Genomic DNA, 14,338 nt, shown 5'->3' on the forward strand with positions numbered 1-14,338 from the left:
ATGCGTTCCAGACTTCAGGCTGTAATTGACTGCAAAGGATTTGCAACCAAGTATTAAAAAGTGAAAGTTTGATTTAGGATTATTATTCTGTCCCATTACTTTTGGTCCCTTATCAAGTGGGAGGCACATATGCAAACTGTTGTAATTCCTACACCGTTCACCTGATTTGGATGTAAATACCCTCAAAGCTGACAGTCTGCAGTTAAAGCACATCTTGTTCGTTTCATTTCAAATCCATTGTGGTGGTGTATAGAGCCAAAAATGTTACAATTGTGTTGATGTCCCAATATTTATGGACCTGACTGTAGCTTTTGCTTTTGTGGAGTTTTCTTCTTTCATACTTGTGGTGTTTTAGGTTTTCTGGAGCTTGCAGATTAAGACCAAGAAGGAAGTTTTTGAATATACCTTGGTTATAGTCACATAATCAGACGCCACCATTAACCACCATGGATGTGCAGGGTTCGGATGCATTTGACAAAAGGAACATGTAAACCTGGCCTAAATGAACAGCTTAGACGGTTATTTCTGTTGTTCTACTCAGTCTGACGGGAAGATAGGAAAAAAAAAAAAAAAGAAGAAGTGCAACATTTGGCACATAACTGACTCAAACACATCCTACTCACTATAATTAAGAACAACAGTGGAAAGGCATGACACCAAGTTCTAAAAACAGATCCTCTACAAATGATTTTATTTTTTTCATGGGGAATACAAGTATTTACTAAATTAGGAAAGGCAACAGACCCTTAAAAAAAAAAAAAAAAAAAAAAAAAGTGTCGATGCAATAATGCAATAATTATTGCATCAATAATAATAATGCAATAATTAATAACATTTTTTGAAAGCGTATAACTTTCACCACAAAACATTTTCTGTTCTATAGTCACAAACCTTGTGCTGGATCGGGCCTCTCTTCCAATCTGCTCTTTATAAAGGCATGGCTGTTGGTTTTGTGGAATTTTCTTTTTCTATGCTTGTGCCATTTTGGGTTTTCTGGAGCTTTCAGATTAGGACAAACAAAGGAAGTTTTTGAAAAGTTACCGAAAATTAACCAAGGAATCCCCATTTGGGGAGGCTATGATTTACAAGTGCTCAAGCATGATACATTTCCCTATGTGGTTCTTACTACAGTATCTAAAAAAACTGGTGTAACAAGTAACCATGGGGCCCATACCAAAGTTTAGACTGAGGCCTCACTCCACCATGACCACCTTTTGAGCAAGTAAGGTCTACAGATGATAAGCGTATTTTGGTCTTCTCTCTGTCGTCTATATTTTCCTCCGTTGATCTCCTTTAAATCCAACTTTACCTTTCCACTGCTCCTTCCGCAGCAATAACCAACTGCTCCTCCCTTGTTCCCCATGAGAGCTTCTATGCATGCTACCCTGGTAGCTATGCTGATAAATGGAGCATAATCACGTTGCCAGCACACCATTCCATTCAGGTCTACCATTGTGCCCACCCTCCTGTCTTTCAAGAGATTGTCTAGCTGATTACATTGCTCTAATAAATCCAGTTGTGGGCCATCGCTTAGGACAGATATTGCAAGTAGGTAGGGACAGCAGTATGGGTGGAGTTCAGAGTTTCGCTGTCCCCCATCTTTACAGTTGCAGGCCATGTGATTGATTGTTATTGTCTTTTACAATATATACATACACATACACACACACATATATATATATATATATATATATATATATATATATATATATATATATATATATATATATATATATATATATACATATATACACACACACACACACACATACACATACATACACACACATATACACATATACTGCTCAAAAAAATAAAGGGAACACAAAAATAACATCCTAGATCTGAATTAATTATTCTTCTGAAATACTTTGTTCTTTACATAGTTGAATGTGCTGACAACAAAATCACACAAAAAAAAAATATATGGAAATCAAATTTTTCAACCCATGGAGGTCTGGATTTGGAGTCACACTCAAAATTAAAGTGGAAAAACACACTACAGGCTGATCCAACTTTGATGTAATGTCCTTAAAACAAGTCAAAATGAGGCTCAGTAGTGTGTGTGGCCTCCACGTGCCTGTATGACCTCCCAACAATGCCTGTGCATGCTCCTGATGAGGTGGCGGACGGTCTCCTGAGGGATCTCCTCCCAGACCTTGACTAAAGCATCTGCCAACTCCTGGACAGTCTGTGGTGCAACGTGACGTTGGTGGATAGAGCGAGACATGATGTCCCAGATGTGCTCAATTGGATTCAGGTCTGGGGAACGGGCGGGCCAGTCCATAGCATCAATGCCTTCGTCTTGCAGGAACTGCTGACACACTCCAGCCACATGAGGTCTAGCATTGTCTTGCATTAGGAGGAACCCAGGGCCAACCGCACCAGCATATGGTCTCACAAGGGGTCTGAGGATCTCATCTCGGTACCTAATGGCAGTCAGGCTACCTCTGGCTAGCACATGGAGGGCTGTGCGGCCCTCCAAAGAAATGCCACCCCACACCATTACTGACCCAATGCCAAACCGGTCATGCTGGAGGATGTTGCAGGCAGCAGAACGTTCTCCACGGCGTCTCAAGACTCTGTCACATGTGCTCAGTGTGAACCTGCTTTCATCTGTGAAGAGCACAGGGCGCCAGTGGCGAATTTGCCAATCTTGGTGTTCTCTGGCAAATGCCAAACGTCCTGCACGGTGTTGGGCTGTAAGCACAACCCCCACCTGTGGACGTCGGGCCCTCATATCACCCTCATGGAGTCTGTTTCTGACCGTTTGAGCAGACACATGCACATTTGTGGCCTGCTGGAGGTCATTTTGCAGGGCTCTGGCAGTGCTCCTCCTGTTCCTCCTTGCACAAAGGCGGAGGTAGCGGTCCTGCTGCTGGGTTGTTGCCCTCCTACGGCCTCCTCCACGTCTCCTGATGTACTGGCCTGTCTCCTGGTAGCGCCTCCATGCTCTGGACACTACGCTGACAGACATAGCAAACCTTCTTGCCACAGCTCGCATTGATGTGCCATCCTGGATAAGCTGCACTACCTGAGCCACTTGTGTGGGTTGTAGACTCCGTCTCATGCTACCACTAGTGTGAAAGCACTGCCAGCATTCAAAAGTGACCAAAACATCAGCCAGGAAGCATAGGAACTGAGAAGTGGTCTGTGGTCACCACCTGCAGAACCACTCCTTTATTGGGGGTGTCTTGCTAATTGCCTATAATTTCCACCTGTTATTTTTTTGAGCAGTGTATATATATATATATATATATCTATATCTATATCTATCTCTGACCCAAACACATTCTACTCACTATAGTGCAGTCCATTTAGTTTCTATTTTGTAGTCTGCTTTTTTAGGCAAGAAAAAAGTTCTGTATTCATCATAAACATCATAATGAGGGTCTCCTGCTACACAATTAAAGCTGTGAGCTGCTAACAATTTAGAGAATCTTTTTGTCAAAATCTGCATTTTGGCATCCCTCTGCTATTCTTCCTGGAAATTTACAAATAAATTTACCACTGGGAGTCACTATTTCCTATGTTTTTAGACACTAAAACAATGCCCAATTATTGCTGACACAGTCAGACTGTGTAGGGATATACTCTATTGATAACACCCAGTTGTCAATTCACTGAAATATTTCCATTAAGAAGAACAGTGGAATGGCATGACAACAAGTTCTAAAAAAAGATCCTCCACAAATGTTTTTTTTTCATGGGGAATAGAAGTATTTACTAAATAAGACAGATCAGGAAAGGCAACAGACCCGGTTTTATAAAAAAAAAAGGGGGCGTCTTGATGGCATGCAATAATTAATAACATTTTTTGAAAGTGTATAACTTTCACCACAAAACATTTTCTGTTCTATAGTCACAAACCTTGTGCTGGATCAGGCCTCTCTTCCAATCTGCTCTTTATAAAAGAATGGCTGTTGATTTTGTGGAATTTTCTTTTTCTGTGCTTGTGGCATTTTGGGTTTTCTGGAGCTTTCAGATTAGGACAAACAAAGGAAGTTTTTGAAAAGTTACCGAAAATTAACCAAGGAATCCTCATTTGGGGAGGCTATGATTTACAAGTGCTCAAGCATGATGCATTTCCCTATGTGGTTCTTACTACAGTATCTAAAAAACTGGTGTAACAAGTAACCATGGGGCCCATACCAAAGTTTAGACTGAGGCCTCACTCCACCATGACCACCTTTTGAGCAAGTAAGGTCTACAGATAAGCGTATTTTGGTCCTCTGTCGTCTACATTTTCCTTCGTTGATCTCCTTGAAATTCACCTTTGCCAGCCCACTATTCCAAGTCAGGTCTACCATTGTGCCCACCCTCCTGTCTTTTAAGAGGTTGTCTGGCTGATTACATTGTTCTAATTAAAAAACCTCTGAATTATGTAAAATTCAGTTAGTGACTCGCTCAGCAGTAACTTCCCGTGTGTCGCGAGGGACCAGGAAGTAAAGACCGGTGGGGAACAGGTATATTTTCGAACAGGATCAGTGAGGTACTTTTTTTTTTTACACCATTATGAACTTTTGTCACACAATTTTAAATCAGGCGACCATCCCTTTACTCCTCCTGTGGTGGAGCATTGGGAAACTGGAAACTTGTAATTCCCACAGATAACAGATGATCATTATGATCAAAGGACCCTTCTAACAAGTAGGGATTGCCCATGCGGACAACCCCTTCAGCCTCTTATTATAATTGGAAACCCTCCCGAAAATGTAACTTTTTTTGTCTATTTTTAATATGTATCTGAAGTAAATATTGTTGGTTGGCACACAACTCATGGGACACAATTGTATTTTTCCCACTCTGTTCCAGCAGTTATAACTTTAATTTTTTCTTCTAAATTTCTACCAATTTTTAATAACTTGTGTTTTTTGTTATTAGGGGGAATATAATTTTTTTTCCTCTCCTGCTGCAGGCTGTCAGCTCCATACCTATCCCCCCCCCCCCCCCCCCCTTCGAGACCGAAGATGGGGGCTGAATTAGCTGCTCATATCTCTGGTTTAGTAGTAGCTTGAGGTACGGGCATTCCCAGCTTTCAAACAAGACCAAAAACAAAGCATTATCTCCACTACATCGGAAGATACAGCTGTTAGACATCTTGATGTCAATAAATACAGCAGAAAGTGAAATGTGAAGCAGGTTTTAGCACTTTCACTCCTGGCTTGATTTCTAACAGCTATATCTCCTCAAGTTGTGGAGATAATGCTGTTGTTCTGGTCTTGTTTGAAAACTTGGAATGCTGGAGATATGAGCAGCTAAAGCAGCCCTCCCTACCTTATCTTGCTGTGGGCAAAACTGTTATTTGGTTAAAGGGAAAAAAGTGCCAGACTTGCTCAAAGGTTGTGTCTGATATTGCAGATAACTGAAGAGATCAATGTGAACAGAGAAAATAACTAATAGTATGATGATATAGTAGTAATAATCATTGGAATAGAGGATTTCAAGAAAACATGTCTTATTTTGCAGGTTACATTTATATCTACAGGTTACAAAATACAAACCTTTGTGCTTCTGTATTCTGTTAATAACTTCCCAGTCGAGATCTGGTGGTTCAGAATAACTAATAGGCTGCATTCTGCATTTTCTGACAGACGGTGGCAAGGTGTGGTCTGAATCTGTGTAATACCATAGTGTAGGTTAATAAGGGTTTTGAAAATGAAGGATGGAATTTGAAGCCAGTTTGCCTTTACACCAGTTTTGATAAATCTCCCCCCTACGACTGCAGAAAAATCAAGTTATGGTATATGTGAAGATACAAGACAAACAATTGATACGTAAACGATCAAAGGAGTTTTCCTGGCGTACTCAGGAGAAGTCATCAATATCAGATTGCTGGGGATCTGTCTCCCCACACCCATGCCTATCAGCTGTTCTGCAATAACTCCAGTGCAGGAAGCAGACAGCTCCAGCTACTTTGTACCAGAGCTACTGCCGAACAGCTGATTGTTGGGGGTGCAGGGTGTCAGGTCCCCACTCATGAGCTATAGTGATGGCCTATCCTGAGGAGAAGGCCTTCCCCTAATAAAAAGGTGGACAATCCCTGTAAAGGAACAGATGCAGAAAAAGGATAAAATAACTTGCCTGATGAAGATTCCCTCGAATCCTGCTCCTGGACTTCTCTGGTTTCATCTTTATATGACTCTGAAAACAAAAGTATCAGAAATTTGGGGACAAAATGCATGAATCAGCATTCTTATATAGTTCCATTGCACTCAGTTAAAAATAAAGAACTAATGATTTGTAATAACTTTGGGGTCACTTATTTGTGTTAATAGGAAGAGGTCCTGAAGGTTAGACCTCCACCGATTTTCCTGGATTTCTATGTATTAGACCATTTACATGAGCTGGATAGGAAGGGATCATGGAATGACCACTTGTCTTTCATGAGTTACAGAGGTTTTACAACCAAAGTAATTACCTTCTCACTCAGCTGGAACCGTCAAGGAAAGCATCATTTCCTGCTCCCCAACACTCAGTTTGACTCTATAGGTCCTGGTCTGTTTTCTCCAGACATCAGGTAAACTTCCGGCGTGGAAAAGGCTGCAGTGGTGACGTGTCCCCAAGTGGTCAAATTTGTCTCATTCAAGTGAACGGGCCTGGGTTGCAATATCAAGCACAGCCACTATACAATGTACAGAGCTGTGCTTGGTATGCTGTAAGGAGCCAGTAGTAGTCAACGGACCGCCACAGCCTCTTCAAACAGCTACCGGGAGTCAGACTACCACCGATCAGATATTGATAACCTATCCTGAAAATAGGGAAAACCCTTTAACCTAAAAAAACAAACAAAGAAAAAAAACACCTTACCCAATTCTAGCCTAAATTTCTTTTCTAACTTGCAAATACCACCTGATATGTAGAATCCTTCACTCTTCCAACGAAGTCTCTTATCCACCACTCTAAACACCCCCTTACACTCTGGCTTCTAGCACATCCCTGTCTCCTAAGCCTAGATTGTAAACTATAAGTATGTAAGGGTTGTTCCGAAAGTATCTTGTGAATACTGTTTCACTTGTCTGCCTGTTGTCATCGTTACAATGTGACTTTGCAAAATCCGATAATGGTTATTATTATTATAATAATATATATATATATATATATATATATAATTTCAATCTTTTTTTTTCATATGGAACTATTTAAATGTGTTTTTTGTTTCAAAGTTTTTTTTAGAGATTTGGAGCCGCTACCACATATCCTGGATTGGAAGAGTCAATTCTCTCAAAATGTCCTTCTTGCCAAAAATGCTTTATATCTTTTTACAGCTCTCCATTTTCTTTGGCAAAACTGTATCCCTACAGTAGCGCTCTCCACCTTATATAAGGCTAGAAGTGCCAATGTTTTCTTAATACTATCAGGCCGCCCAGATAGCCCAGGTGACCCTGCTCCACTCATCCTGGGACTTGTTCGTCTTATCTGTGTTTCAATAAACTAACTATCTAAATGGCCCCCCATGGAGGATTCCATGGTCATGTACAGTTTTTTAAGACTGTTTTATGAACCATTTTTAGTGCTATTTATGTCTCATACAGCAGGCCTGGCCAACCTGCAGCTCTCCAGCTGTTGTAAAACTACAACTCCCACCATGTCCTGCTGTAGGCAGTCTGAGCATGCTGGGAGTTGTAGTTTTGCAACAGCTGGAGAGCCTAAGGTTGGCCATCCCTGTCATATGGCATCTTTTTGTTCCTATTTCTGTTTGAAGAAATCGAAATGATAAAATCTTACTAAAAGATTATTGTAAACAAAGAACCAAAAACAAATGCTAATATAACTACCATTGAGATCCTGCTCTTGGGCATCTCTGGTTTCATCTTCATACAATACTGCAAGCACAAAATCAATGAGAGCAAATGAAAACAAAGAACTAGTGTATGGGCTTCGTAAGAAAAAGGTCTTGAAGGTAGTGGACAGATGGGACTTCACATGAAGAATAAGTAGGAAAACAAGTCGTTACGACTAAGGGTGGTTACCCGAAACGCGTTAACGCTATGTCATGTGGAATGTGGTGATGTCTGTGAATTGATCAACTATTAAAGCAAAGCTGAAAGAGGAACCGCATATGTCTCCAGAACCGTTTTCTTTTACTTACCTGTAGGAAAACAAGGATCTGACAACTTGAACATGGAAGCAGTCAAGAAATAGGACGCCAAGAGCTAAAGTCAACTTGAGATTTGTTTGTTCTACATTGTTTATAGCTGGCCACCGGGACATATATACGTCTTTATGGGGTTTTGGAGAAATGAGGGTGCGTCATGGTGCGGTCGTGTCACAGTTACGCTGCAGTTGTACTGCAGTCAAACACCACATGGTTTAGTTAGTTTGCATTGTTAATTGTCATAAGCACCTTCAATACCATGAAACAACCACGCCGTGTGGCAATGCCAAGGCCTCTGTCTGATTTGAAGAAAGATTATTGATGTGATGTTAATGAGAACATGACTACCTGGGGAAGGTTCACTGGAGTTCTGCTCAGGTAGTTCTGTCATTTCATTTTTTACGGCCACTGTGAACAGAGGATTAGGATCATTAATGCTAAACATTACAATAAAAACACAATGCAGATATGTAAAAATATGCAGTGGTAGGTCCTCAAAAATACAAAAGTTATTCAGTTTTTTTTTTTTTATAAGTAATGAGTTAATTTTCTGCTTCTAGGCTTGATTGAATGGCTGTCCTTGTAATCCATGGATGTAAAGAGTCTACCAAATCCGGATCTTTTTTTTCAAGTGAGGCTCTCTATTCTGGTATATGGTGGGGGAGGGCAGAGTTCTTGAGCAGTGGGGGCGTCTTCTGTGAATGCTTTCATAGGACAGGGGTTGTCAGCTTGTCACGAGACAATCAAGCCCTTGCATCTCCCAGGATAGAAACATAGAATGTGTCGGCAGATAAGAACCATTTGGCCCATCTAGTCTGCCCAATATACTGAATACTATGGATAGCCCCTGGCCCTATCTTATATGAAGGATGGCCTTATGCCTATCCTATGCATGCTTAAACTCCTTCACTGTATTTGCAGCCACCACTTCTGCAGGAAGGCTATTCCATGCATCCACTACTCTCTCAGTAAAGTAATACTTCCTGATATTACTTTTAAACCTTTGCCCCTCTAATTTAAAACGATGTCCTCTTGTAGCAGTTTTTCTTCTTTTAAATATTCTCTCCTCTTTTACCTTGTTGATTCCCTTTATGTATTTAAAAGTTTCTATCATATCCCATCTGTCTCTTCTTTCTTCCAAGCTATACATGTTAGGATGCACTGCAATTAGCTCTCGTTAATCCCTTATTCCCCTGCATAGAAAGTAGCGCCTCACATATAGCACTAGAGATACGTATAGTATGTATTTGCCACAGAATTCCCTTCTCCGCTGTCTAGAGAGATCCAGCTATATATTTCTATGAATTTAGAAGTAGGGATGAATGAATGAAAGTTGTCTGGGCCGCTTTATCTGCTTCTCTATGAGATCCCTACAACAGTGATCTAAAGCTGCATTCACACAAGCCAATAATCGTCCAGATTATCGGGAAAGACCGTTCCCGACAATCTGTCTGCGTAAATGTGCTGCCGATCACCCGATGAATGAGCGAAACGCTCCTTCATCAGGTGATCCTGTCCTTCACGAAGGCATCATAGTTTCTGGGCAGCAGATCGTGTGGTCTAAACAGCGATCTGCTGCTCGGAAACCAAGAATGTGTATGAGGATGAAGGATCTAATGCAGCACTACTTCACTGAGCAAGCAGCCGACTTTCGGGAAGGAACGCTTCCTTCCCAGCAATCGGTCCCACCTAAATCCACCCTAATGAGCATGTTAGTCCACCTTTGAATGCAGGAGATGGAGGACCAGAAGGATTAAACAGCAGGGGGCGCTACTAGAGAGGACTGTAATGTACATAAAAACCTAACTTATATGCAATAACTGCAACATGCATGCAAGTTGCAGTAATACTTAATCTGAAATACACAATTCATTGGAAACTAATGCTTTTTTGTTGGATAACCCCTTTAAAAAGAACCTCTCCAAGACTGAAAGGACTTGTATCATAAATGTATCAGTCTATAGAAGCATTTAGAAGTACAGTTGTGGCCAAAAGTTTTGAGAATGACACAAATATTAGTTTTCACAAAGTTTGCTGCTAAACTGCTTTTAGATCTTTGTTTCAGTTGTTTCTGTGATGTAGTGAAATATAATTACACGCACTTCATACGTGTCAAAGGCTTTTATCGACAATTACATGACATTTATGCAAAGAGTCAGTATTTGCAGTGTTGGCCCTTCTTTTTCAGGACCTCTGCAATTCGACTGGGCATGCTCTCAATCAACTTCTGGGCCAATTCCTGACTGATAGAAACCCATTCTTTCATAATCACTTCTTGGAGTTTGTCAGAATTAGTGGGTTTTTGTTTGTCCACCCGCCTCTTGGAGGCTTGACCACAAGTTCTCAATGGGATTAAGATCTGGGGAGTTTCCAGGCCATGGACCCAAAATGTCAAAGTTTTGGTCCCCGAGCCACTTAGTTATCACTTTTGCCTTATGGCACAGTGCTCCATCGTGCTGGAAAATGCATTGTTCTTCACCAAACTGTTGTTGGATTGTTGGAAGAAGTTGCTGTTGGAGGGTGTTTTGGTACCATTCTTTATTCATGGCTGTGTTTTTGGGCAAAATTGTGAGTGAGCCCACTCCCTTGGATGAGAAGCAACACCACACATGAATGGTCTCAGGATGCTTTACTGTTGGCATGACACAGGACTCACTGTGCGTGCAGATACGCTCACACCTGCCTGCTGCCATTCCTGAGCAAGCTCTGCACTGGTGGCACTCCGATCCCGCAGCTGAATCCTGTTTAGGAGACTATCCTGGCGCTTGCTGGACTTTCTTGGACGCCCTGAAGCCTTCTTAAGAATTGAACCTCTTTCCTTGAAGTTCTTGATTATCCTATAAATTGTTGATTGAGGTGCAATCTTAGTAGCCACAATATCCTTGCCTGTGAAGCCATTTTTATGCAACGCAATGATGGCTGCACGCGTTTCTTTGCAGGTCACCATGGTTAACAATGGAAGAACAATGATTTCAAGCATCACCCTCCTTTTAACATGTAAAGTCTTCCATTTTAACCCAATCAGCCTGACATAATGATCTCCAGCCTTGTGCTCGTCAACATTCTCACCTGAGTTAACAAGACGATTACTGAAATGATCTCAGCAGGTCCTTTAACGACAGCAATGAAATGCAGTGGAAAGTTTTTTTTGGGATTAAGTTAATTTTCATGGCAAAGAAGGACTATGCAATTCATCTGATCACTCTTCATAACATTCTGGAGTATATGCAAATTGCTATTATAAAAACTTAAGCAGCAACTTTTCCAATTTCCAATATTTATGCAATTCTCAAAACTTTTGGCCACGAGTTATACCGTATTCACACAGGGATATTCATATACAAATAAGATCTAGCAGGAACATTGGCTACATCGGTTGTATAAGCCTTTTAAATTCGCCTGCGCCGAATACTCAACGGGACGGCGCAGGCGCCAGATTTACACGGCAGACGGGGCCAACAGGAGAACCAACGCTGGCCTGGCCCTGTCAATCAAGACAGAAGGGCGTGGAAATGAGGTGGGCGAACGGAGCCTCAAGGAGGCTCATTTGCATATAATAAAAGTTAAAATTACACGAAAATGGTGGCATACTTAAATAAAAGAAAAGCAGAGTTAAATTCAGGTGACATTTTCACATCTATAATGTCAGCCTGTTTAATGGCGAAAATTGGGGTGACAGAAACCCTTTTAGAGAAGATGCAATGGAATTTATGTTTTCTTTGGAAGACCAAGTCTACATACAGGACTGATCTCTTTAAGGAGATTCAGCAGCCGGCCTAAACCGCGTGAAAGGGCAGAAATAAAACAAAGACATGGAACAACATTGTGTCGTTAAAGACAATCACAGACACCATGATTACATCATTGAGAAGCCTGAAGACCCAAAGATTAGACATCATGGAGAAATAATATTCATATGGTGGCCAATAATCAAATACAACTTGATTTTTGATAAGTTGATGGCAACTTCCATAAAAAGCAACTGTCACCTCTGCCGACGTAAAAACTACTTGCATTCCCCATGCAATAACAATTCGGAGCATCTTTTTGTACCACCTTTGGGTTATCCCTATGGTATTCCGAATCCTGCTAGAAGTTTATATGGGATCTGCGCCTGCACAATCTCACAAAGAGAGCACTGACTGGACAATGCTAGACTAGGCCGGGACACACACCCAACTGGTAACATCAAGTTGGTAATTAATTCAGAAACTTCTAAGAAGGAATAATAAAGGAATGGCACAAGACAGCCATAAGAATAGATGCTCCAAAGTTTTTTTTCAGTGTTGAATACCTTTACTTAAACAGGCATTTCAGGAGAGGCGACAGGTCCTCTTTAAAGAAGGCCATGAGATATCTGGCTTTTGGAGAAATAACAGAGCTGCAGACTTTGTCCGATTTGTAGAAACAATTTACTGATGTAGTGTTGATGTGAATATAAATACCTAGGATAGGTTCACTGGAGTTCTCCTTTATGGCCACTGTAAACAGAGGATTAGAATCATTAGTTCTAAACATTAAAGAGTTTTTGCTTTTAAAGTGAAAATGAAAAAATAAAAAATAAAAAAAAGATAAATCTTTTATAATTCAGCAAGTGCAGACCCACCATGCCACTGAACAGATTTGGCTTGTTGCTACTCCTGAGGGTGTTGTCTAGGTGGTCCCCTTGTATTTACCCTTTAATCCCTACATAGGGGGGCTGATTGGAGTAGTCTCCATTCAGTAAAGGGTTGACCTAGGTAGGTCAAGAGACAACAGTGTGGAGAACAAATGGGAAAGGCAGAGACATGGTCAGAGGGCAAGCTGAGGACAGGACAGGCAGAGTTCGTCCAATACAGTAAAATAGGCAATAGGTCAGAACAGGTGCAGCGACCCTCAGGGGGAGAGTTGGGAGGAGGTGAGTGGCACTGATAGGAGTCATGGTTATTCACAGTGGCTGTCCTCATTCCAGTGCTCCCAGAGGCTGTGTGGTGAATGGAGCGCTCACCCTGGATTTTCTGGTGTTAGGTGGGGTGCCCTTGATGTGAGGCAGATGGGTGCAAGGCAGGAGGGCAGAGGTAAGAGCCAGGCAATGGATGATTGAGTTAGTTAATGACCAGGCCCATTTGGTTACAATAAATAAAGTCTCTTTACTCTTTTCTGTTCTGTTCTGTTCTATGGCAGCTTTCAGTCTCGGAAATGGTGTTTCCTGGACCAGGCTTCTCTTCAGGCCTACTTCACAGGAGCTCACGCATTAATGAGAAATAGCTGTATATTTCTATGACGTTAGTAGTAGCCTAAGCTCTGATGACCAGACACACCAGGGAGAGGCAGGTCCAGCTCGTCTCTCACCAACTTAACTAGGACTGCCAGTGTTAACTATTTGTTGCCCATACATAACCTTTAAGGATACATAGTACATAGGGAAATAAGTGCTTTTAACACTATATCACAAGATTTACCTCTTGAAAACAATTAACTTTAAGCAGTGATCCTCTGTGTCACTGCGCAGGCAGCACAGGATCTATACAGATAACATGCAGAGGTCAGAAAGCACAGGAACAGAATACCTTTGTAGGAACTAGAAAAGCCAGGAACCTTATTGCTCAGGCACCTTCTCATACAGAAAGGTGCCATATATGTCCAAGGGAACAGTCATAGGCTGGGAATAGCTTAGCCAGTCTACATTGGTCCTTTAAGAGCACATGATGTATGGGAACACACAAGGAAGGACAGGACAAAAGAGGGATTGGCGGCTATGAGGGGCAGGGATTGTAACACAGCAGGGAGAGTGAGTACCCTTTAAATGAATGGATGTTCATATAAATGCATGGATGTGCTGGGTTAGCCATCTATAGAGTTAAAATAAATAATTATATACCTACCTGTTGCAGATTCACTGGAATCCTTCTCCTGGACGTCTCTGGTGTCATCTTCATACAACACTGCAAGCACAGTATTGAAAATTTGGGAAACAGATTGAAGAAGTAATGTTGACAAGAAAAGTTCAACTTTATAAACAAATGGAACTTCATGGAAATATGTAGCAAACTAAGGAATATGAGAACTTTAGAGTTGAAGGTGAAGACATAGCGAGAGTTTTTTATTAAGGTAAATTATTGTCTTTGTGTGGCGCAAAGGTAGGTCCTAATTACCTGACATATAATGAAAAACCTATAGGATTGCGGGGGGATGGCAGGTATGCCGTTTTTTTTTTTTTTTAATGGAGGGTATCCTTTCTCCCTCTTAAATATAACTAAC

General features: G+C 41.2%; 1 protein-coding gene across 3 annotated transcripts in view; it reads right to left on the bottom strand.

Annotated features, from left to right (window-relative positions):
• Positions 1 to 14,338, bottom strand: part of LOC120990374 (sp110 nuclear body protein-like) — an 83,020-nt gene that overhangs the window by 15,969 nt on the left and 52,713 nt on the right. For all 3 annotated transcript variants that reach the window (XM_040419143.1, XM_040419141.1, XM_040419142.1), the window contains 8 exons: positions 13,963 to 14,022; positions 12,544 to 12,579; positions 8,447 to 8,506; positions 7,779 to 7,826; positions 6,085 to 6,144; positions 5,505 to 5,618; positions 3,871 to 3,978; positions 892 to 999 (listed from right to left, as the gene is read on the bottom strand). In XM_040419143.1, coding sequence (XP_040275077.1) covers positions 892 to 999; positions 3,871 to 3,978; positions 5,505 to 5,618; positions 6,085 to 6,144; positions 7,779 to 7,826; positions 8,447 to 8,506; positions 12,544 to 12,579; positions 13,963 to 14,022 — 594 coding nt within the window. The remainder of the gene's footprint in view (positions 1 to 891; positions 1,000 to 3,870; positions 3,979 to 5,504; positions 5,619 to 6,084; positions 6,145 to 7,778; positions 7,827 to 8,446; positions 8,507 to 12,543; positions 12,580 to 13,962; positions 14,023 to 14,338) is intronic.

Source organism: Bufo bufo, chromosome 2 (assembly GCF_905171765.1).
Source record: "Bufo bufo chromosome 2, aBufBuf1.1, whole genome shotgun sequence".
Lineage (NCBI taxonomy): Eukaryota > Metazoa > Chordata > Amphibia > Anura > Bufonidae > Bufo > Bufo bufo.